The sequence below is a fragment of the Neoarius graeffei genome, chromosome 17 (assembly GCF_027579695.1).
Source record: "Neoarius graeffei isolate fNeoGra1 chromosome 17, fNeoGra1.pri, whole genome shotgun sequence".
Classification (NCBI taxonomy): Eukaryota; Metazoa; Chordata; class Actinopteri; order Siluriformes; family Ariidae; genus Neoarius; species Neoarius graeffei.
In genome coordinates this window covers 48,257,798-48,280,451 of record NC_083585.1, presented here as the reverse complement: position 1 = coordinate 48,280,451, position 22,654 = coordinate 48,257,798, and the positions used below count along the sequence as shown (strand labels likewise).

Sequence of the window (22,654 nt, the reverse complement as noted above, 5' to 3'; positions counted from 1 at the left end):
AAATGTTCGTAATACTAAAATTGTCACACCAAACACTCATGTTATATGCAAAATTTTAGATGCATCTTCCTTATCATGAATTTCTCCTTCTCAGTCACTATTGCAGTTGATTGACTGAGTTAAAGGATCATGCACGGAGATGATGATTTCGTTGTCGACTATGGAAATGACAGAGGTTACCGGTGTATCATTGTCAATGTCCACCCACTGACTTACTGTTTTTTCAACCGTGTTGCAAAATCACCAGTGATGTAATTTATGTTGCGCCATAGGGTGGGGCGGGGCGGGGCAGGGGATATAAAAATGCCGCTGGTACACTTTAACGTTAACAGTGCTATCAGCAGTCATTTCATCCTTTTCGTGATACTTTGATCACCGTTCTCGATAATTCTTAGTGATCGAAACCTGAGCGAGGCTCGTTAAGCCTTTGTTTTATGGAATTAGCATGCATTGTTAACTTGACTGCGGACTTGATTGCTTATTGTTTGTCTCTGGTGGGAAGTGGATGGTTGCGCATGGCTCAGAGTGTCATGTAAGCAGGAGAATGATGGCTGTAATTGCAGGAAGAGTGTTTATTTACAAACAGGCAGGCAAACAGTTCAAAAACATAAAACAAAGGCAGGGTCTTGAAATGGGCAATGGTCAAGCGAGGCATAAATAGAATGGCGGAAGCAAAGACAAAAAGCAGATTACAAATACACAAAACAAAGTCAAAACCAGAAAGGCAATACAGAGAAGCAAGGCTTGGTAATGTGAGACACTAGGTGCAGCACATATACTTTACCAAGTCCATGTGTTTCAAGAGTCCGTGTGAGTGCACACTGTGATTATGATCTAAACTGGAACAGGTTCATAGTAATTAGTCCTAATGGCACTACATGTGTTGTAATATGCTGCATGCTCGGAGTGCCAATGTGCATGGATGTGACAGTGTTTTTTTTTTTTTTTGAAGAGTCCGATTTACTGTCACTAAAGGCGAGGGACGTGAATTTAGTTCATTATACAGTATGTGAAAGTTTGAAGTAAAAGAGTTCGTTATGGCAGGGTTGCAGTGTATGTATGTGTTATGTCCCCTTCCACATATTGATGGCATCCTTTCCTTTTTGGTTGCTGTTACTGTTTGCAGGTGAGACCTATTAGGAGAGGGTGGGGCCTGGTCTTTAAAATCTCCTCTGTTCTGACATCTGGGGGAGAACTTTTGGAGCTGAATGGCCACCACGCCCATGTTGGCTTGCCTTTGCTGCATTCTTTTGTGTATTTTATCTGCAGGAAATTCAAGACCATTGTTACCCTCCCCAGGAGTGGTCGACCAACAAAGATCACTCCAAGAGCAAGCAGTGTAATAGTCGGCAAGGTCACAAAGGGTAACTTCTAAGCAACTGAAGGCCTCTCTCACATTGGCTAATGTTCATGAGTCCACCATCAGGGGAACACTGAACAACAATGGTGTGCATAGCAGGGTTGCAAGGAGAAAGCCACTGCTCTCCAAAAAGAACATTGCTGCTCGTCTGCAGTTTGCTAAAGATCACGTGGACAAGCCAGAAGGCTATTGGAAAAATGTTTTATGGACGGATGAGACCAAAATAGAACTTGTTGCTTTAAATGAGAAGTGTTATGTTTGGAGAAAGGAAAACACTGCATTCCAGCATAAGAACCTTATCCCATCTGTGAAACATGGTGGTGGTAGTATCATGGTTTGGGTCTGTTTTGGTGCATCTGGGCCAGGACGGCTTGCCATCATTGATGTAACAATAAATTCTGAATTATACCAGTGAATTCTAAAGGAAAATATCAGGACATTTGTCCATGAACTGAATCTTAACAGAAGGTGGGTCATGCAGCAAGACAACGACCCTAAGCACACAAGTCCTTCTACCAAAGAATGGTTAAAGAAGAATAAAGTTAATGTTTTGGAATGGCCAAGTCAAAGTCCTGACCGTAATCCAATGGAAATGTTGTGGAAGGACCTGAAGCAAGCAGTTCATGTGAGGAAACCCACCAACATCCCAGAGTTAAAGCTGTTTTGAATGGAGAAATGGCCTAAAATTCCTCCAAGCCAGTGTGCAGGACTGATCAACAGTTACCGGAAACGTTTAGTTGCAGTTGTTGCTGCACAAGGGGGTCACACCAGATACTGAAAGCAAAGGTTCACATTACTTTTTTCCACTCCCAGATATGTAATATTGGATCATTTTCCTCAAAAAATAAATGACCAAGTATAATATTTTTGCCTTATTTGTTTAACTGAGTTCTCTTTATCTACTTTTAGGACTTGTGTGAAAATCTGATGATGTTTTAGGTCATATTTATGCAGAAATATTCTAAAGGGTTCACAAAATTTCAAGCACCACTGTATGTTGCATCCAGCCATAACAGTATGATTAAGCTGAAAATGGTCATGAATGTGATGGAAGATACAGCTAGATCCATCCATTCATCCATTAGCTATATCACTTATAGGTCAGGGTTGCAGGGGAAGCTGAAGCTAATCCCAGCTCACTTCATGCAAGAGGTTGAGTTCACCCTGGGCAGGTCACCAATTTATCATATGGCCAACACAGAGATGAACAACCATCACATTCACCCCTATGGGCAATTTAGACAATTGACCTAATCCACATGTCTTTGGACTGTGGGAGGAAACTGGTGTACCTGGAGGAAACCCACACAGACATGAGAACGTGCAAATTCCACACAGAAAGGCCCCCGTTGGCTGCTTGGTTTGAATCCAGAACTTTCTTGCTGTGAGGTGACAGCGCTAACCACTGCACCACTGATACAGCTACAAATAAACATAATCTTATTTTTTTCCTAATGAAAACCTTTTTTTATGGCTTTGCAATCATTGGGGCATGAAAATATAATACAGGAACATGTTCAAGCCAATGAGGCACAAAGTAATATCCTGTGATCAGGAAGGTGCTTTGCCCAGGGTGATGCTTAGCCATTGCACTCCAACTGTGCTGACTCTTTCAAATATCTCTAATGTTGGAATCTAGACTGCATAATTTCTCATAATGGGAACCTATCTTTGCACTGTCTCTTGATTCTTTGAGAATCAATCCAAAGGTTAATGGACGTCAGAGGGATAATAGTAATAGCATAGTGTCTTGACATGGCTGGGTCCTTGAGCAAGCCTGTTAAAGTAAATGTATTTATGGCATGTTTAGAGATTGTGGCGCTCATTTGTTGGTTGATGGTTTTGTTTTTCCTGTAAGAAGTTAGCAAAAGTTTGCTTGCAATACTGATGTCACAGCAGACAAATTAAACAATCTCAAGTTTTGCTGTTATTTTCTAAAAACAAAATAAGAGCTGCTTTTCTCACTCACCATTAATATTAATGAACAATCTAATGTAGATATTCAGCAGTGATGACAACAAGTCTCAAAATACGACTCAAAGACAGTGTGCAACAGTTGTATCGAGACTCGGCTTGGCTAACTATCAATCTTCAGGATGGCAAACATGATAATGATGGCAGTATTACAGTAGCATCAAAGAGTAAACTTTGGAAGCTGAGTGGTTTGAGCAGTGTACAAATGAGGAGGTGAGAGAGCTGGACAGAGTAAAAAACTAAAGCGCTGCTGCATCACTCTCTTTAGATAGCAATGAAGCTAGTGCCACTTATCAGCAGGTAGTAGACAGCATTCTGGGTAATGTAATAAAATGGAAATGGACCAAAGAGACAAATGTCAATGAAAGAGGTGTAAACTCAACTCAAATTACAACCCCAACTCCCAAAAAAATTTGGGACACTGTGTAAATTGTAAAAAAAATAAAAAATAAATTAAAAAAAGGTTATTTGCAAATCATGGAGACCCTATATTTAATTGAAAATAGTACAAAGACAACATATCAAATGTTGAAACTGAGAAATTTTGCGTTTTTTTAAATATATGCTCATTTTGAATTTGATGTCAGCAACACAGGGGCGGCACAGTGGTGTAGTGGTTAGCGCTGTCGCCTCACAGCAAGAAGGTCTGTGTTCGAGCCCCATGGCCGGCGAGGGCCTTTCTGTGTGGAGTTTGCATGTTCTCCCCGTGTCCGCGTGGGTTTCCTCCAGGTGCTCCGGTTTCCCCCACAGTCCAAAGACATGCAGGTTAGGTTAACTGTTGACTCTAAATTGACCATAGGTGTGAGTGTGAATGGTTGTCTGTGTCTATGTGTCAGCCCTGTGATGACCTGGCGACTTGTCCAGGGTGTACCCCGCCTTTCGCCCGTAGTCAGCTGGGATAGGCTCCAGCTTGCCTGCGACCCTGTAGAACAGGATAAAGCGGCTAGAGATAATGAGATGAGATGAGATGAGATGGGACAGGAGCATCTTTACCACTGTGTTGCATCACCTCTACTTTTAACACCACTTTGTAAACGTTTGTGAACTGAGGAGAACAATTGCTGTAGTTTTTAATGATAAATGTTGTCCCTTTCTTGCCTGATATACAATTTCAGTTGCTCAACAGTTTGAGGTCTCCTTTGTTGTACTTTGCACTTCATAATGCACCAATTTTTTAAATGGGAGACAGGTCTGAACTGCAGGCAGGCCAGTTTAACACCTGGACTCTTTTACTACCGTACAGAGCCATGCAGTTGTAATATGTGCAGAAAGTGGTTTGGCATTGTCTTGCTGAAAGAAGGAAGGCCTTCCCTGAAAATGATTTTGTCTCGATGGCAGCATATTGCTCTGAAATGTGTATATATCATTCAGTATTAATGATACCTTCCCAGATGTACAAGCTACCCATGTCACGTGTCTGCTTTTAATGCAGTGTCGCCTGAGGGCCTGAAAATAACAGGCATCCAATTTCAGTTTTCAGCCTTGTCACTTGCATACAGAGATTTCTCCAGATTCTCTGAATCCTTTAATGATATTGTGTACCATAGATGATATGATCCCCAAATTCTTTGCAATTTCACATCAAGGAACATTAGTCTTAAATTGTTGCACTGTTTGCCCATGCAGGCTTTCACAGAGCGGTGAACCCCTCCCCATCTTTACTTCTGAGAGACTGCGCCTCTCTGGGATGCTCATTTTACATATACCCAATCATGTTACTGATCTATTGCCAATTAACCAAATTAGTTGTTTTTTAGCATTACACAACTTTTTCAGTCTTTTATTGCCCCGTCCCAGGTTTTCTGAAATGTATGACTGACATCAAATTCAAAATGAAAATATATTTTAAAAAATAAAATAAAAAGTTCTCAGTTTCAATATTTGATATGTTGTCTTTGCACTATTTTCAAAGAGATATAGAGTTTCCATGATTTTCAAATCTTCACATTCTATTTTATTTATTTATTTATTTTATTTCTAAATGTTGCCGATTAAATGGCAGGGAATCCATCAACAGAGCAATAAGCTCCAAAATGACAAAAATTAAAATTTAAAAAACAGTACAATAAATAAATAAATAAAACATATTAGAAAAAAAATATTTTATTTTTATTTATGTTTCACACAGCATCCCAACTTTTTTGGAATTGGGTTTGTAATTCTCAGATACCAATGAAGATGATATTAATTATAAAGATTATTATGCAAGTCATTCTGGATGAACTTTTCCTTTGACCCCTAACCTCTCCTGCGCGCTGCACCTGTACTTCCATTTATATATGAGAAAGCACTTCAGGATGTAAAAAAGAGGAAAAAGAAGTTGCTGTGCAACAACAAACTTGCCAGTACAGATCCTGTTCTATTCTGAGCCTGAATGTTCTGCAATGTTCAAAATATTATGGCATCCTTCACAGACAGATGACTTCTGTGAAATACCAGTTCAGGAAAGAAGTGTGTGCAGCCTTCACACTTCCATGCTGAGAACTAAAAATTGATCACTGGCCTATGTGGCCTGACAAAAAACGTATAATATAGTAAGCATTGATAAATTGGCTGCAATATCATTATATACACAATATGCAGGTGATTTGATGAGTGAAAATGGAACAAGTGCGAAATCTGTGGTTTCTTAATCAGCACTTCCTTTTGGCCCAACACACACACACAGAGTGAGAGAGTCCCATTGTTGAGACTCTATCCTGCAGACACTAGCACCCCATGCCTCATTAGGATCCCAAATGTAGCTGCAAAGGAAAGTGATAGGCCCAGGTCTGAAGCTGTGTGTCACCTTTTCGATATGTGCAGAGTCATTAGTGGTCCAGGATGAGCTATGTGTCACTGCTAAGGATGATCGTTGTTTCTCAAGCATAACCCCCATCCACAAAGTGAGATCGCTAGTTCTGCTTACTTTGCACATTGATCCACACAGTGCGTGAGACGATGGGATGACTGGTTTCAGAACGGCCCACCTGGCATTCGTAGGGGGAGTCATCTTCCAGGTGCACGTCTTCAATCTGGAGATGATATTGTCCTTCAGGAGAGAGAGAGGTGAAGCATGAGTCTTTTTTCTTTTACAAAATACTTTGTGTGAATGGCATTCAATAGTTATTTAAGTTTAAGATTAAATCATAGTGTTAAACTGTGATACCACAGATATGATAAATTCTTGAATCTGATTGGTCAGAAAGCATTTCTATAGTAACCGCATACCCAGAAATCTGTATGGCAGATACTCCACATGATCTAAGGTTTAGAATACAAAACAAAAATTCTCAAACAAATGAGTTGTTATTCAACAAAGATCAATAATCATTGATATGGTGAACTTTTCTGGAAGGGGATGTTTATTTAATATTCATGGAAGGAGTCTCCAGTGTCAGCACTTTGTAACAGTCAGTAAGATTTCTGCCATGGTCTGTCTCAGTCTTTAGGTCAGAGGAGTTTCTCGGGTCCTTGGCGAGTTGTGTATTATTTTTCGTCTTGTTAATTTCAAAAATGAGAGGCTGATGATGAAATGTCTGTTTATATCAGTCATAATGAAAGTCAACACAGGAACTAATTGTCTCATGGAGGTACCACAACTTTAAATGCAGAGGGGAACCGCCAGGGCCTTCTCGGCAGTCAGAGAAAGCCCAAACATATCAGGATTTCAGATGTTATATTTAATTTATTTCATTCTTTAATTGCTTTCATAATTTCATTATAATTATCCTCTTCTAATTCTAATTTGGCCTAATTTTCTGTCGAATTTGCTTAGAAATTGTCCTGAAAACATTAAAATAGTTATCCAGTAAGATACTTTTGTTTGTTGTCTCAAGGCTGAGAAGAGTTTAGAGCTGGCTCACTCTTTGGTTAGGACTTCATTGCCGGGACAGAAGGCCATAGCAGTTGTATGTTTATGTAGGAGCTGACAGATGAATTAACCAAATCAGATTTTGATTTGTAGTGGGAGGGGCCAAAAACGTATCACCCTAGGTCTTCTCGAAGGCCAGCACTAGCTTAACTGCAAATTGGTGCTGTTAGTGCAGCAGTGAAGACACCTTCCAGCAGGTGTAGCGTTCATCAATAGTGTTAGCGAACGCTAATAAAGCGGTCAAGCCAGTGCTATCGAGAGCAAGTAGCACAGGCTAACAACAGAGAAACTAAGATTTCTGTCTCCACACTCTTCTTCCACGCACGCTCATTACAGTATTTTTCACTCAGACTTCGTTATTTTTAAAATCAGCACTGACAACTACACACAACGAAGATACCTGGCACCCTGCCGCTAATCCCTTGCAAATTCCTTTGCCCTGTTGCTTTTTTGGTGTGTCTGGCTAAGTTTTGGCTGAGCTCAAGTCCCAGCTCTAATAGTAACGGTTCACTACTCGTTAAATGTAACCATAAATGGACGAAAAGTATGACACATCATATAGTGACAAAATAAAATTGTAATTATTGGCAAATTGTTGTGGTATAAGGGGAATAAAACACTTTGGGACTTGCTGGTTTATTTAATTGTGCTTGTTCAAATACATTATCATGTCTATAGTACTAATCATTCACTTATTTGGTGGACAATAACAAGAACTAAGCTCTGGAACATCAAATGTAACTATAAATGGTTAACCCTCATCCTACCGACTGGGGTCCGATTGGACCCCAGAGGGTATTTTTCATATGCCACACAATTACTATTCGCACATTTTTTTTTTTTTTTTAATTTTATGACTTTGTCAGACTATGTCATAATGCAACATTTTATTTCAGGTTTCTAATTGTTATGCGGCAATAATAAACAATATTCCTTTGGGGTCCGATCGGACCCCAGTCAGAAATGTGAATTTGTCAATATTTTTTATGCATATATCATACTGATTTTGTTTTTTTGTTTTTTTACAGTGAATAATGGCAAACAATAGAAGATTGGCAAGATACACTGCTGCTCAAGCCCCAAGAGCTATCCTAGAGGTAGATAATGGGTCTGATTTAGAGGTTTCAGACCTATCAGATGTAGAAGAGGATTATATTTCAGAACAGTCAGAATATAGTGACACTGAATCCGTAGACCCAGGAAATGGAGAACAAGTTAATGCTAACCAGCTTCCTCAACCCAACCCAAACGGACCCCAGTCAGTAAACCTTGTGCAGAACATAGATTCTGTGTTCAGAAATGTTTATTTTCATATAACATTTTTGCATATGCTTATATTTTTTCACATTTAGACTCTGTCTGACACAAATACAACTCCATTTGAATTTCAGGTAATTCAGTTACAAAAAATCGGCAAAATATCTCAAACTGTGCCTATTTTTTAGGGTAGTATGTGCCGATTATAGGTTAGAGTAGATAAACTGTTAATAATGAGCATTTTTTATTGTAATCCTGTTTGTTTTTAATTAATAAAATAAGTTCTAACTAAAAATGTTGTTTGTCATCAATACTTATTGAAAAAATTCACATATTGTAATTGGGGTCCAAACGTACTCCAGTCAGTAAGATTTGTATGTAAAATATGTCGGTAGGATGAGGGTTAAAAAGTATGTCCTTACATGAATTAATAATTGAAAAAATGGCAAGTGATAGCAAATTGCTGTGGTATAAGTGGAATAAAACACTGGGGAACATGCTGTTATTGGAAAATCATTTGAGTGATAACAGTAACTCTGCTTCATTGCACCACCGCATTGTTGATTATTTTTCAATAACTGCACACCCCAGAATGTTTATTCCTTGCTTTTTTTTCAAATTAAAGGATGCTTTTGTCAAATAGCATCTCCTAATATGCATTATTGAGTTTGTACAGGATGTTCATTTCATATGAGCAATTATTGCCACTAAAGGAAGATTTTATTCTGTTTGATGTCGTCCCGTTTTTTCCCTGTGCGAGATCCATATATTATTTACAAGATGAATATTGTGCCAACAAGGGGTTAGTTCACTCAGCTCCATTTCTGTGACGACTAATGGCTCCTCTGCAAACTCTAGGCATGCTATTTGAGCCTTGAACATTTTTTTCCCTCTCTTTCCCTTCAGAAGAAAACTAACATGCAGAAAATAGTATCTTAGTATGACAACCCTCTGCAGCTGTGAAAAAGGAGGTGTCAACCAAGCTGGCAAGATAATTAACATGAACCAGTAGCAATTTTCGGATCAATGCTATCATAGAAGGAGAAGAAGGCACTTTAAAATTATTAATTATTTTCCACTCTCTTGGAGTTGCACTTAGTAAACGCTGCAATGATGTTTGTGTCGAGGATGATGGGGAGTGTGTGCTTGTGTTTATGTGAGACCAGTAATTATGCTTCTGACATCCAGCATGTAAGGCTGACAAGAAGCATTTCACATATTCGTTTTCTCTCATCATGGAGTGTGTGTGTGTGTGTGTGTGTGTGTGTGTGTGTGTGTGTGTGTGTGTGTGTGTGCGCCTGCCTGTCTGTCAAAGTTAAAGACCGCTATAGCTATGTGAAATTAGTTAAAATCTTTCAAGTGTATTTATAACACTTCATGACAACACCATCTACCATGGAGCAACACTGTTGAATCTGGTATGGAGTAATATATGCATTGTGTACATATCGGATAAAGACAGTAAGAACTATTTTAAAAAGTAGAATAACTTTGGTACCACTTGGGTATCTACTGAACAGCCATGTGTTCCATGGCCCTCAGCTAGCCTTGGGTTTAATTGCTGATGGCTTTTTATAGACTCTGCCTGCCACACCTGCTACATGCTCCATGACTATTGAGTGCTGTAACCCTCCAAGCAACAAACGTAATTTCCCCTTATTTAACCCTAATGGCCACTAAGGATAGCAATGATTCAGCAGCAGTTTTTGTGCAGGCGCTCATGCTCCAGAAAAGAGCTGATAATTTCTCAAAACTGGATCCCGAGTGCTTAAATTTTTTTTGTTAGTTACTCACATAGCTGTTTCCAAAGAAACAATGCTCATGGGTCTCCATGTTCCCATAAATTACTTCAGGACACTTACATGAAAGTATGACTAAAATATTCCATTATCACCTCTCATAGTCAATTCTCAGTGTTAAAATAAACAATTGATTAAATGAGGAGTTTTCTTTTGTAAAGACTGGCGACGTTTCAGAAAAACACACAAGTGTTTCACATACGAGAGCACTATACTGTATCGTGTTCTACATACAGTACAAGCACACTATCTGCATAGGGTGCACTATAGGCATAAATATATAGTGTTCTACATCGGCATGCACTATATTGTATATAGTATTCTACATATGTATACACTATATATTATTCTATCTAAGGATCCCTACAGTATGTATGAACCCAATTTCCAGAAAAATTGGGATATTTTCCAAATTGCAATAAAAATAAAAATCTGTGATTTGTTAATTCACATGAATCTTTATTTAACCCTCAAGCGACTGAGTGGGGTCATTATGACCCCGGGCATATAATTTTGCGTGCAGTTTTAATACATTTGATCCAAAAAATATTTCCTACCATGAATTTGCCAGTTAACTTGTCCTACAACTGTTCATAGGTTTTTGCAGGGATCAGCCGAATGGTGTGGCGAGAGTAATGAAAAATCGTGTGGTCATTTATGACCCCAGAAAGAAGCATAGGATTTCTTGCAGCAATTCCTTACCAAATTTTGTTTTTACCAACTACTTATCTGTATGCTGTACTTTTGTTGCAGTGAACCATGGCAAGTAGACCAAGAATAGCTAGATTTACAGCTGCAGAAGCATTAAGACAGATACCTGAGGCCCAAAGTGATGATGGAAATAGCTCATTGATGGAGAGGATTAATTTTAGTATTAGCATATCCACTATAGCATGTTAGCTAGTATGAGCATATTGGTTAGTCACTAGTTTTGATGTTACAAAGATCCCATCAACACTGCAATGGATGTTTTTGCTTATACTTTTCTTTTCATGATACATTTTCAGTCAGTGTTGTTGAATTAAGTAAATGTTCCAGTAAGACATAAAGACTGTCTAGATTACATTATATTCTTCTTATGCTGCGTCTCTTTACTTTCTTTCTGCATTAAAATTTGTTGTAAACCATACCTATCTACATTTATATATTTTTATAGTATCTGTCTTGAACACAGGAAGTGGTATATGTATGTAAAACCAAGAGAAAATAACTAGGTATCCAGATTCATGTACTAGCAGGGTCATAAATGACCCCACCTGGTCATATTAGTTACTAAAATACCTTGGTCGCTTGAAGGTTAACTGACAAAAGTACAAAGAAAAGATTTTCAATAGTGTTACTGACCAACTTAATTCTTCTTCTTCTTCTTTTGGCTGCTCCCATTAGGGGTCACCACAGTGGATCTGTTCCACGGATTTGATTTGGCATAGTTTTTACACTGGATGACCTTCCTTATGCAACCCTCCCCAGTCTATCCAGGCTTGGGTACTAAGTGTGCACTGGCTTGTACAGTCTCAGTGTCTGGGTATTTTCACCTAATCTGCATGTCTATAAACTGTCAGGGAAACCAGAGCACACTCACACAGACAGAACGTGCAGACTCCACACAGAAAGGCCCCCGTCAGTCATGAGGTTCAAACCCAGAACTATCTTGCTGTGAGGCAATGGTGCTAACCACTGCACCACCATACTGACCAACTTTGGTAAATATTTGGTAAATATAAACTAAGTTAGAATTTGATGCCTGCAACATACTCAAAAAAAAAAAGTTGGGACTGCGGCATTATTACCATTGTATTCCATCACCTTTCCTTTAATAACACTGTTTAGTCATATGGGATCTGAGGATACTAATTGTTGCAGTTTTGCAATTGGAATTTTTGCCCATTCTTGCTTGATATGAGACTTCAGCTGCTCAACAGTGCGTGATCACCATTGTCTGATTCTCCTCTTCATGATGTGCCATACATTCTTAACAGGAGACAGATCTGGACTGGCAGCAGGCCAGTCAAGCACACGCACTCTGTGTCTATGAAGCTATGCTGTTTTTAACCTGTGCAGAATGAGGCCTGATATTGTCCTGCTCAAATAAGCATGGACTTCATGGGAAGAGATGTTCCCTCCATGAATATGTCTTTCTCAAATCCTAATATATGCCCCAGTATATTCATGGTATCCTCACACACATGCAACTCTCCCATGCCATGGGCACTGATTCCCCCCGCCATCACAGATGCTGGTTTTTACAGCTTTCTCTGATGACAAACTGTGGATGGTCGTGTTCATCTTTGGCACAGAGAATTCGACATCTGGTTTTCCTGAAAACAAGCTGAAATGTGGACTCATTTGACCATAGCACATGTTTCCACTCTCTTTTGGTCCATCTGAGAGGAGTTCGGGCCCAGAGAAATTGCGACGTTTCTGCTTAGAATTGATGAATGGCTTCCTCCTTGCATAATATAGTTGCATGTTGTCATTCTGGACGCAGCAGCGGACTCTGTTAAGTGACAACGATTTTCCAAAGTGCTCCTGAGTCCATGTGGCTGTATTTGTCACATTTAGCATGACAGTTTCTCAGGCAGTGCCCCTTGAGGGCTTGAAGGTCACACATATTCAACAATGGTTTCTGACCTTGCCCTTTACACACTGAAATGTCTCAAAATTCCCTGAATCTTTTCACAATATTATGTACTGCAAATTTTGAAAGTGGGCGGCACGGTGGTGTAGTGGTTAGCGCTGTCGCCTCACAGCAAGAAGGTCCGGGTTCGAGCCCCGTGGCTGGCGAGGGCCTTTCTGTGCAGAGTTTGCATGTTCTCCCTGTGTCCGCGTGGGTTTCCTCCGGGTGCTCCGGTTTCCCCCACAGTCCAAAGACATGCAGGTTAGGTTAACTGGTGACTCTAAATTGACCGTAGGTGTGAATGTAAGTGTGAATGGTTGTCTGTGTCTATGTGTCAGCCCTGTGATGACCTGGCGACTTGTCCAGGGTGTACCTGGCTTTTGCCCATAGTCAGCTGGGATAGGCTCCAGCTTGCCTGCGACCCTGTAGAACAGGATAAAGCAGCTAGAGATAATGAGATGAGATGAGATTTTGAAAGCCCTAAAATCTTTTGTCAAAAAATTTTCATTTTGAATTGACTAACAATTCTCTCACAAGTTTTGGTACAAAGGAGTGAGTCACAACCCATCCTTGCTTACAAAGACTGAGCCTTTTTGTGCTTTTTTTTTTTTTTTTGTATTTTATGTCATGTAAGCCATCCTTGGCCAATCTCTGCATGGGAATTTTTTGATAAGGGATATAAAGTGCACTATATAGTGTTGTGGATTATGCTCAAGAACTGTTTGTGAACACTGATAACACTCAGCCTATACACTGTCATGATGTGCAGGTTGCTTTACCTGCAGTATTCAGAACAAAGAGAAATCTTGTGATCGAGAAAAAGGACTTTGTGGAACTAGACCTTGGAGAGGAGACTATTCCTCCTGTCATTATCATAATAATTCCTGTGCAGTTGTCTCCTGTGCAGTGGTCCGAGCTCGACACGAAGAAAGGTCATGGCTGGTTTCTGAATCATACCTTAAGAGGAAAAGAGGAGAAACGAGGGACATGAACATGGATGGTTTATGTGCTATTCCCTTAGAAGGGGAAAATCATGGATCTGTATACATGGACAGAGATGTCATTGAGGAGCATGGGGGTTTCCCTGTGATGATTCAGAAGCCAGTGAACACATTCTAATGTAGGAAGGTGGTCCTTGATATTTCCTAATTCTGTGAAACAGTACAAACCAGTTCAAATATGGTCATGAGATGAGTTGAAGTAATAGATATAAAGAGATTGGATTTTTCATTATCAGGAGACAAAGACATGGTCAGTGTAGGAGTGAGACAAGCACATGGAACAGGAGGGTGTGTGTGGCCCAGACAACCTGTGATGATGTGCACCAGCCTAGAGACCACACAGCACAGCTCACTGAGACAGAATGAGGCAGAACTGGCCATAGAGAAAGACGTTACTAACTGACATTTTTCGAGGACTGGGATAACATCTGATATTGTGAGTAATGAAGACGTGTATTATATACTGAAATACTTCAACACAGTGCAATGAATGTTTATACAATGACATTGACTACCCAGACATTGGTACATTACTGTGCTTATAATAATTATCATATTATAATTCTTCATAGGTATGATAGATATGTGATGGTGATATGCTGCTCTAATCTTGTGAGTGTAATTATATTCATAAGCATAATTAGTAGTATTACTGAAAGTAATGTACATAAGAATATGTACATCCCGATACATAATTGTGTTATGCTTTATGGAGGCTTTCCTTCTGAAAGTTGAAGTAATGCTGTAAATGCTTTTTAATGTATTTTTATTATAGCATTTATTCAAAATAGTGCTGGACTTTCAATGGCAGAAATTAGTGATTAGTTAATGGATGATGTAGAATCCTTTCAATGACCAACTCAAATAATGGTAACTAGAATCATGTTAACGATATATATATATATCAGAACAGTGCTACAGATGTGGAGCCCAGCCCAGAGGGCCCTGAAGGCTGCTAGAGGGGTCCAGGGGCATGTTCATCTCATCTCATCTCATCTCATCTCATCTCATCTCATCTCATCTCATCTCATCTCATCTCATCTCATCTCATCTCATCTCATCTCATCTCATCTCATCTCATTATCTCTAGCTGCTTTATCCTGTTGTACAGGGTCGCAGGCAAGCTGGAGCCTATCCCAGCTGACTACAGGCGAAAGGCGGGGTACACCCTGGACAAGTCGCCAGGTCATCACAGGGCTGACACATAGACACAGACAACCATTCACACTCACATTCACACCTACGGTCAATTTAGAGTCACCAGTTAACCTAACCTGCATGTCTTTGGACTGTGGGGGAAGCCGGAGCACCCAAAGGAAACCCACGCTGACACGGGGAGAACATGCAAACTCTGCACAGAAAGGCCCTCGTCGGCCACAGGGCTCGAACCCGGACCTTCTTGCTGTGAGGCGACAGCGCTAACCACTACACCACCGTGCCGAGGGGCATGCTCCTTCAGAAAATTTTGAAATTAGAGACTTCAAATGGTACATTCTGGTGGCAGCTTGGGCTGATTTAGTTACAATTCAACATTATTAAATTTGTTGTTTTTTATCTTGTCAAATATGTAAGGGGCAAAATTTAAAGGGCAAAATTAGATTTGAAATGAAAACACTTTGTAGCATGCCTCTTCATTTTTCAATTCCATGATGCCAGGAACAGAATCGAGGTCAACTCACGCAACAGCTCCATCTATCAGCCAGGGCCGAGAACGTGGTTTTATGTATGGTTGAAAATGGCAGTCAGTGCATGCAGTGAAACCCTTTATTTTCACTTCTGGGTTGAGTATCAGGATAGTCTAGACCTATATATATTACACTGTCTTCCTATTTCTATAGTTATTACTCGTTTTCAGAGGGGAATAGGAGATAGTTAGCTGTGGAAAGTACTCTGCATTGTTCAGTTTTTTTTTTTTGTCACTCTTTTTTTTTTTGGTGTGTAAGTGACAGTGCAGCATTAATGTCACACAGTGCGGTGGAGAGCTTTGTATCCGCGCTTTGGGGAAAGCTCTGATTATCCTAAATTCTGGTTTACTTTGCATCAGTACAGTTAATGGTGAGACAGGTATTCGATTTTACTATGAAGCCTTTTGCATTTCCGTAGCTATATCCTGAGTCAGTGCATAAATAATCATAATAGTGAGATGTAATATTTGCTTGTTCATGGTAACATTAATACAGCTATACATCCTGAGATTGAACTAAATATCCTGAGATTTTCTGAGTTAGTGTTACAGTGGTAAAACATTGAGAAAGGTAAATAAGGCTGTTATTATGCCTAGCTAATAGGAGTTATTATGCTTAAGGGTTTCCTGTGTCATTATTAAATTAATTCGCAGTGGTTATTTCATAAAATCAAAACTTTGTTACAATAGTGCTGTTGGTGCCCGATGGGCTGGTTTGAGGGGTTTTTTTTTTCAGAAATTGCATATCTCTTGAGATTTTCACACACACCTTATCTAGTGTTTATACAAAATGGTGCATAAAACAAAAAACATCAAGTGAGCGGCATTTTTATGGGTCGAATCTAATTAAAGAGTCATGTAACAGGAACTTGGTATGCAGTATAGTATGCAGAAGTATGCATCAATTGTCAAGAAATTGAGTGATTTATTCAGAACAAGCCTCTGCAGTAAGAAATTGCAAGAAATGTGATTGAAGTGACTTTGACCAGAAATCATTGTTGGCACCAGACTGGACTAGAAACCGCTGAAACAGCTCCTGGAAATTCCACAAAAATTCTCTCGAGTTTATTGGAAATGGAGCAAAAACAGAAAGAAACATTGAGTAAGTGGCAGGTCTGTGGTTGCAAATGATTTGTTAATGAGAGAGGTCAGTGGAAAATGGCTGACAGGAAGGCAAAAGGGGGGGGAAATGTTACAATGGTGTTGTGCAGAAGAACATTTTTAAATGAAGTAGATTACTCATGTCAGCTAAACATATTAAAGTAAGGCTACGGTGAATGTAGGCTCACTAAAAAGGATTGCTGATTGGAAAATTGTTGCCTAGTTTGACTAATTTTGTTTTCTGCAGAACCATATGCTGAACTTGGTGTAAACAACATGAAACTATGGATTTATACTGATTTCTTTGAACAGTTCCTGCAGCTGCTGGTGGTATGACAGCCTACTTGAGCATTAGTGCCAACCTTTTATGGCCACAGACTACCGTATCAATGCCCTAATGGCTACTTTTAAGCAATACAACATGACATGTAACATGACACTGAATTTAGGGTACCACAATGGCCACTATATTTTCTGGATATTAATCTGATCAATCGCCTTTGGGATGTGATGGAAAATGAGATTCATAGTGCACTGTCAGAAATAGGGGTACAGTAGGAGTTCATTTCTGTCCCCCAAGGTACAATCAACACTAATATACCCCTTACGGCTCATTATTGGACTTCAAGGTAATTGTGTGTACCTTTTTAGGGCCAAAAAGGTAAATGTATGTTCCCAAGCAATACATAAAGGGTACAGATAAATACATTAGAGGGCACTGCACCAGTGGCAAGCCGGTGTACCCTTAGAAGTACAATAATGGACTTTATTTTCTGAGAGTGTGGCCAGTGGATGTTTATACAGTGCATAATCATAAAAATAATTAACTGAAGACGATAAGATAATACACAAAAAGTAAGCAAAAAGCATTAAAACAGTCAAAAAACTGAGGAAAGAGTAATGTTTGAGGCCAGTAACTGAAGCATGCCTATATAACACTTCGTTATAATCAACATATATACTCAACTAGCTCCATTTCTGTAAAGGAAGCCAATCTTTTGACTCCATTATTAATGAAAATTCGGTTACATGTCGAGATAGACACCAAAGTTTTTGTACCCAAACATCTGTACAGATGTCCAAAATATATATTTATAATAAGTGAAGTTGAAGTTAATAAGACAAAAGAATTGACGAGTATTGCAGCTTAAGTTCTGAAGACTTTCCAATGTTAGAAAACATAAAATTAAAGCTTTACCTCAGACTTATAAAGCACTATCACTGGAGAGTCCTTTCAAAAATGCTACAAAAACATCACAGGAAATGTCACCCTATCAATGAATAGACGCGTTTTTAATTAGCTGATGTCCAGAACACAAGTCCCTATGAATTAGTCAACAATTTCTGACCAATCAGAATCAAGAAATCAGCAGCGCTGTGGTATAAAGTACTTCTGTGTAGGTCCTATATAGGAATGCACTTAATAGTGCTAAAATAGGAATCACACAAGTCTATTTAACAGTTACTCCACAAAATCGAGTCGTACATGAGTTGATAGCCGACGAGGTGCATAGGGACAAGCTTGAGTGGAATAATTGTTTTATTATATCTACTGTACATTCACTGGATTTTGAGAAACAGAGCGGTTTTTTTTGCAAATTTGATAAATAAAAACTTTATAAAAAAACGTCCAAAATCATTTCCGCTTAAGAAAGCGGAGAAATGACAGGAGCAATTTGTGAAAAATGCTATAATAATCATTGTTGAAAAAAAAAAAAAGATATGTTCTTACCATCAGGTACTTTGATTCTATATTTTGTTGCTTTTTGTAGTTTTGGGGTTTTGTTTTTGAATAGACTTTTTATTTCGTCCTCAGTTGGTTCAGCAACACGCGCTGCCATTTTGTTTTTCTCTACTCATGGTATATGAGCTGATAGCCTAGTAGTAGAGTAGCCAATCAGAGTGCACGATTGCTCATATCCAGTGAATGTGGATAGAATACATTGTTTTATACAAACTCGTGTACTACTTAATTTAAATTCACTAATAAATAACAGACACGATCACAAAATAACTTTACAAAACTCTGGGTCTCATTGTCAAGTAAGCTAATCCAAGGAGATAAAGGTGAATAAATTCTGCATGACTTCTCCTTTCTTTCGTTTTTTTTTTTTCCTAAGTAAATATTTGGACCTAAAGAGATGGGAAAATCGGGCCCAGGTTAAAAAAATTCCAGAATTTTCCTTTAAGCTGGGGACCCATCAACCTTTAGTTTACACTGGATAATGGGATGAAGTACAATACAATTTATAATATTCATCATAGTCTTAATTATATGTTCTTGCAGATCTGAGTACTTTAGTTTCTATGTAATAGTTTTCCATATAGGAACGTACCATGCATGAGCAGAATTGTAGCATAAAACAACCATTTTCTACCCTTAATATGTTTAATAATCACCATGGTTTGTTCTCTCCATTTCTCTCTGCTTCTCACCTCTGTTCTCATCACCAGTCATGGTGTAGCGTGGGTGGCCGGGCAGAGACCTGTGTGGCCCTAAAAGCAGGCCATCCTTCACCCACTGCACAGTCCCTGAGGCCCTCAGCACTTCACACTTCAGTAGAGCCGTGGCTCCAGCCCTCACGGTCACGTTCCTCGGCTCCGTCCTGAATGCCTGCTGCCCACACACGCCTGCACAGGGCAAAAAAGAGAGCAAGAGATAGTGATGAGACAGTGGAAACCACCATAAAATGCATCCTTTCCATCCAGTGAATGTTGTTTTATAATGAGCTTTCAGACATATCTGGGTGTTTTGGTTTGACTTGGCTGCAAGATGGTACATTAGATCCTATAATTACAACAGTTGCAGTGTCATGTACATGTTATCTCATTAATTGAGTCCTAAAACGTGCTGACACTTGGCTTTATGAGTCGACCAGGAAATGGTGTGCAAATTAGCCTTAAAAACATTCCCAAATACATAAATTCAGTGGCTCCTTAGACATCTGAATACACTTTAGTACCATTAAATTACTCGTATTAATCATGGTCATGTCTAGTTATGGGAAAGTCTAGCAGGAGGAAATTCAGCTTTGTCCACAGAGAAAAGAAAAAAGCCCATTGTTTTCTCTGAGGAGTGCAAGGATCCACTTATGGCATTACTATCTCTCATCCTAGTGTATGTTTTATTGATAGCAGATTGGAAGCAGTTCTGCCTCGCAAATGAGTCAATAAAGTAATTATAGTGAATTAAATGTCTCCTCGGCAGGGAGGAAAGGCCAGAGGAAGAAGGTAGCTTCCTCCCCTCACTGTTTTCCTTCTCGTTCAGTGCATTACCAAGCCAAGATTCACACAGAAGAATGATGGCCGAGCGTTGACGACTCCTAATTCATCAAACGGTGGGCTGTTGCTCACTGATCTATCTGATATTTCACAACTGTGCAGACTGTAGCTCAAATCCGACATATCCGTCATGAACATGATTTAAACCCACAGGCTATAGCTCAGACAAAAGCTGACTGGGTATACAGTAAATACAGCTTCAGACAAGGATTATGACATGTGTCAAAGAAAACTAATAATGGTAGCTAATAATGCTAATACGGTTTTGCTGATGCTTATGGCTATTCAATCAAAATACACATTTTCCTTCTTTCTGAAAGTATCTCCAGGCCCTGTTGTGATAGTACGTCTTATGACTATAAATTATGTTGACTGTTTTTAAAACCGCACCATATCCTGCAGCGACACTTAGGTGTCACACTTCCTGTATCTGCACTTCATTTCTTGCTTGTGCTTGAGGCAATGTTTCATTAAATCCTCAAAGAAAGTGCAATGAGTATGAAAATAACTCCAAGCAGTTTTCAGAAGCATGAGAACGAGGTCACATAATGTGCAAAAGCACAGCTGGGATCTTTCATTTGATCTACGCTAGTTAGCATGCTAATAAATAAAGATATAGTTATGGTCTGATATGTCTAGTTACCAAGTTAATGAAAGTTCATGGGTTTTTTTTTTGTTTCCCCCCATGTTGATTGCTAAATCTCAAATTGGACAGTAATGTTTACTCTTGATTTAAACTGAAAAAATGGAAGAGCACAGAAACTGCTAACTGCGGGCCTAAAATTTCAAATACGGATACAAACACTGATGTTTCACAACATTTAGCACACACACTCCCTTTCATAATGCCCCACCCACATCCACAACCACACCCCAGTCCACCAAAAACACCCACCATTTTATAGCATGCTATTTCCAGTAAGCTATTCATGTGCTATATATAGTTTGCTAAGATATTAACACTGATGTAATGCTTGCCATCACCAGGCTGGTATCTTCCATCCTACATTTCCTTATAGGATAAATGTTATTATTCTATCCACATTCAGTGGATATAAACAAATCGCATGCTCTGATCTACTACTAGGCTATTAGCTCATATACTGTGAGTAGAGAAAAACAAAATGGCAGAGGGTGTTGCTGAACCAACCGAGGACGAAATAAAAACTATACTCAAAAAAAACCCCAAAATAGAAAAAAGCAACAAATTATTGAATAAAAATATTTGATGGTAAGAATGTACCTTTTTTATTTTTCAAGAATTATTATTGTAACATTTTTCACAAATTGCTCCTGTCATTTCACCAGTTTATTTACATTCTAAGCAGAAATGATTTTGGTGGATATTTTGTTATAAAGTTTTTTTTTAAATCGAATTTGCAAAAAATAAAAATAGAAATGCTCTGTTTCTCAAAATCCAGTGAATGTGGATAGAATAAAACAGTTATTCCACTCAATCTCGCCATACATGGCTTATAGCCAACTCGGTGCTATGCACCTTGTCAGCTACTGTATCAGTTCATGTACAAGTCGATTTCGTGGAATAACTGTTAAACATACAAAGTGGTATTGAAATATTCAGTATAAAATTGAATATTTTCAATTTGATATATAAAAAATGGAATAAATAGCTGAAACGTCCTTTAATATGGGTAGACGTTCATAACCTATCAACAAAACCCACACTATTAGCTTCAGTATTGATGTCAGAAGTAATCTCAAAATTTCTATAAAGAAATGTTTTGCACACTTCAGACATTTTAATTTTTATTTAGTTTCTTGTAGCAGTATACCATATACAAAGTAGGTGCATGGGCAAATTAGTGGTAAAAAATACAGTAGCTGGACCATGTTTTCAAATTCATTTTCATTTCTGTTTTGAAGGTTTTTTTTTTCTGTGAACATTTCCATTTTTGAAAATCACATTCTCTCACGTACTTATTTGCAACAATACCTTCTTGGATCCTGAAAGCCTTCTTTGCATTATTACATTTAGTACACTTTAGAATTGTTTTTGAATCATTATGAAGACTTTGGATGACCAAAACTAATGTGTATTTGTATGACAACAGAAATAAGTGGTTTGGATTGTGTTGTACAGTCTATAAATGGTTCTTTATATCAAGATGAAGCTCTCGTTTCTGAAATGCTGTGAGAAAAATAATGAGAGATACTAATAGAGGATCATAAGCACAAAGACTAATTAATTCAAGTATGGTTCAGCTGTATAAAAATAGGACATTGTTTCTTCGCAACATGTAAAATTCCACAAAGACAAGGACCATTGTGTGCCCACAAGACCAATAATAACTCATTAAAGTAATAAGATTCATACAATCATAGATTAACATTTCCTTGAGTTTTAAATGCTGGTATATCTCTAGAAAAAAAGGAAAAAAGAAAGACTAAATAAAAACACTTTCACTGCGTGGCCCCATAATTATTAATTAGGTTGAGGAGATGGTGCTGTTAACGGTGTGCTTTATTTGCATATATATAGTTCAAAGTGTGACTTTAGCAGTGTTCTTCAGACTCGTTTTACCAGATCTACCTTTTTTTTCATTTAATGTGAATGTGATTGTAGTTTATTCATCAGGCCCAATCAATCCATAACACAAAGTTGAAAGCATCTCCCAAGAGTTGCAGTATGTGTATGAGACTTTTCAGCCCTTAAACGAACCAGTAAATACCAGTGCACACAGGCCCACTTGGCTGTGTTTGGAGGC

At 38.7% G+C, this 22,654-nt stretch overlaps 1 protein-coding gene across 1 annotated transcript in view; it reads right to left on the bottom strand.

Annotated features, from left to right (window-relative positions):
- nphs1 (NPHS1 adhesion molecule, nephrin) overlaps nt 1-20,909 on the bottom strand; it is a 265,377-nt gene extending 244,468 nt beyond the window's left edge. The window contains exons 1-3 of the mRNA XM_060897686.1: nt 20,886-20,909; nt 19,083-19,308; nt 6,243-6,365 (exon numbers count right to left, since the gene is read on the bottom strand). Coding sequence (XP_060753669.1) covers nt 6,243-6,365; nt 19,083-19,308; nt 20,886-20,909 — 373 coding nt within the window. The remainder of the gene's footprint in view (nt 1-6,242; nt 6,366-19,082; nt 19,309-20,885) is intronic.
- Between the last annotated feature and the right edge of the window lie 1,745 nt (nt 20,910-22,654).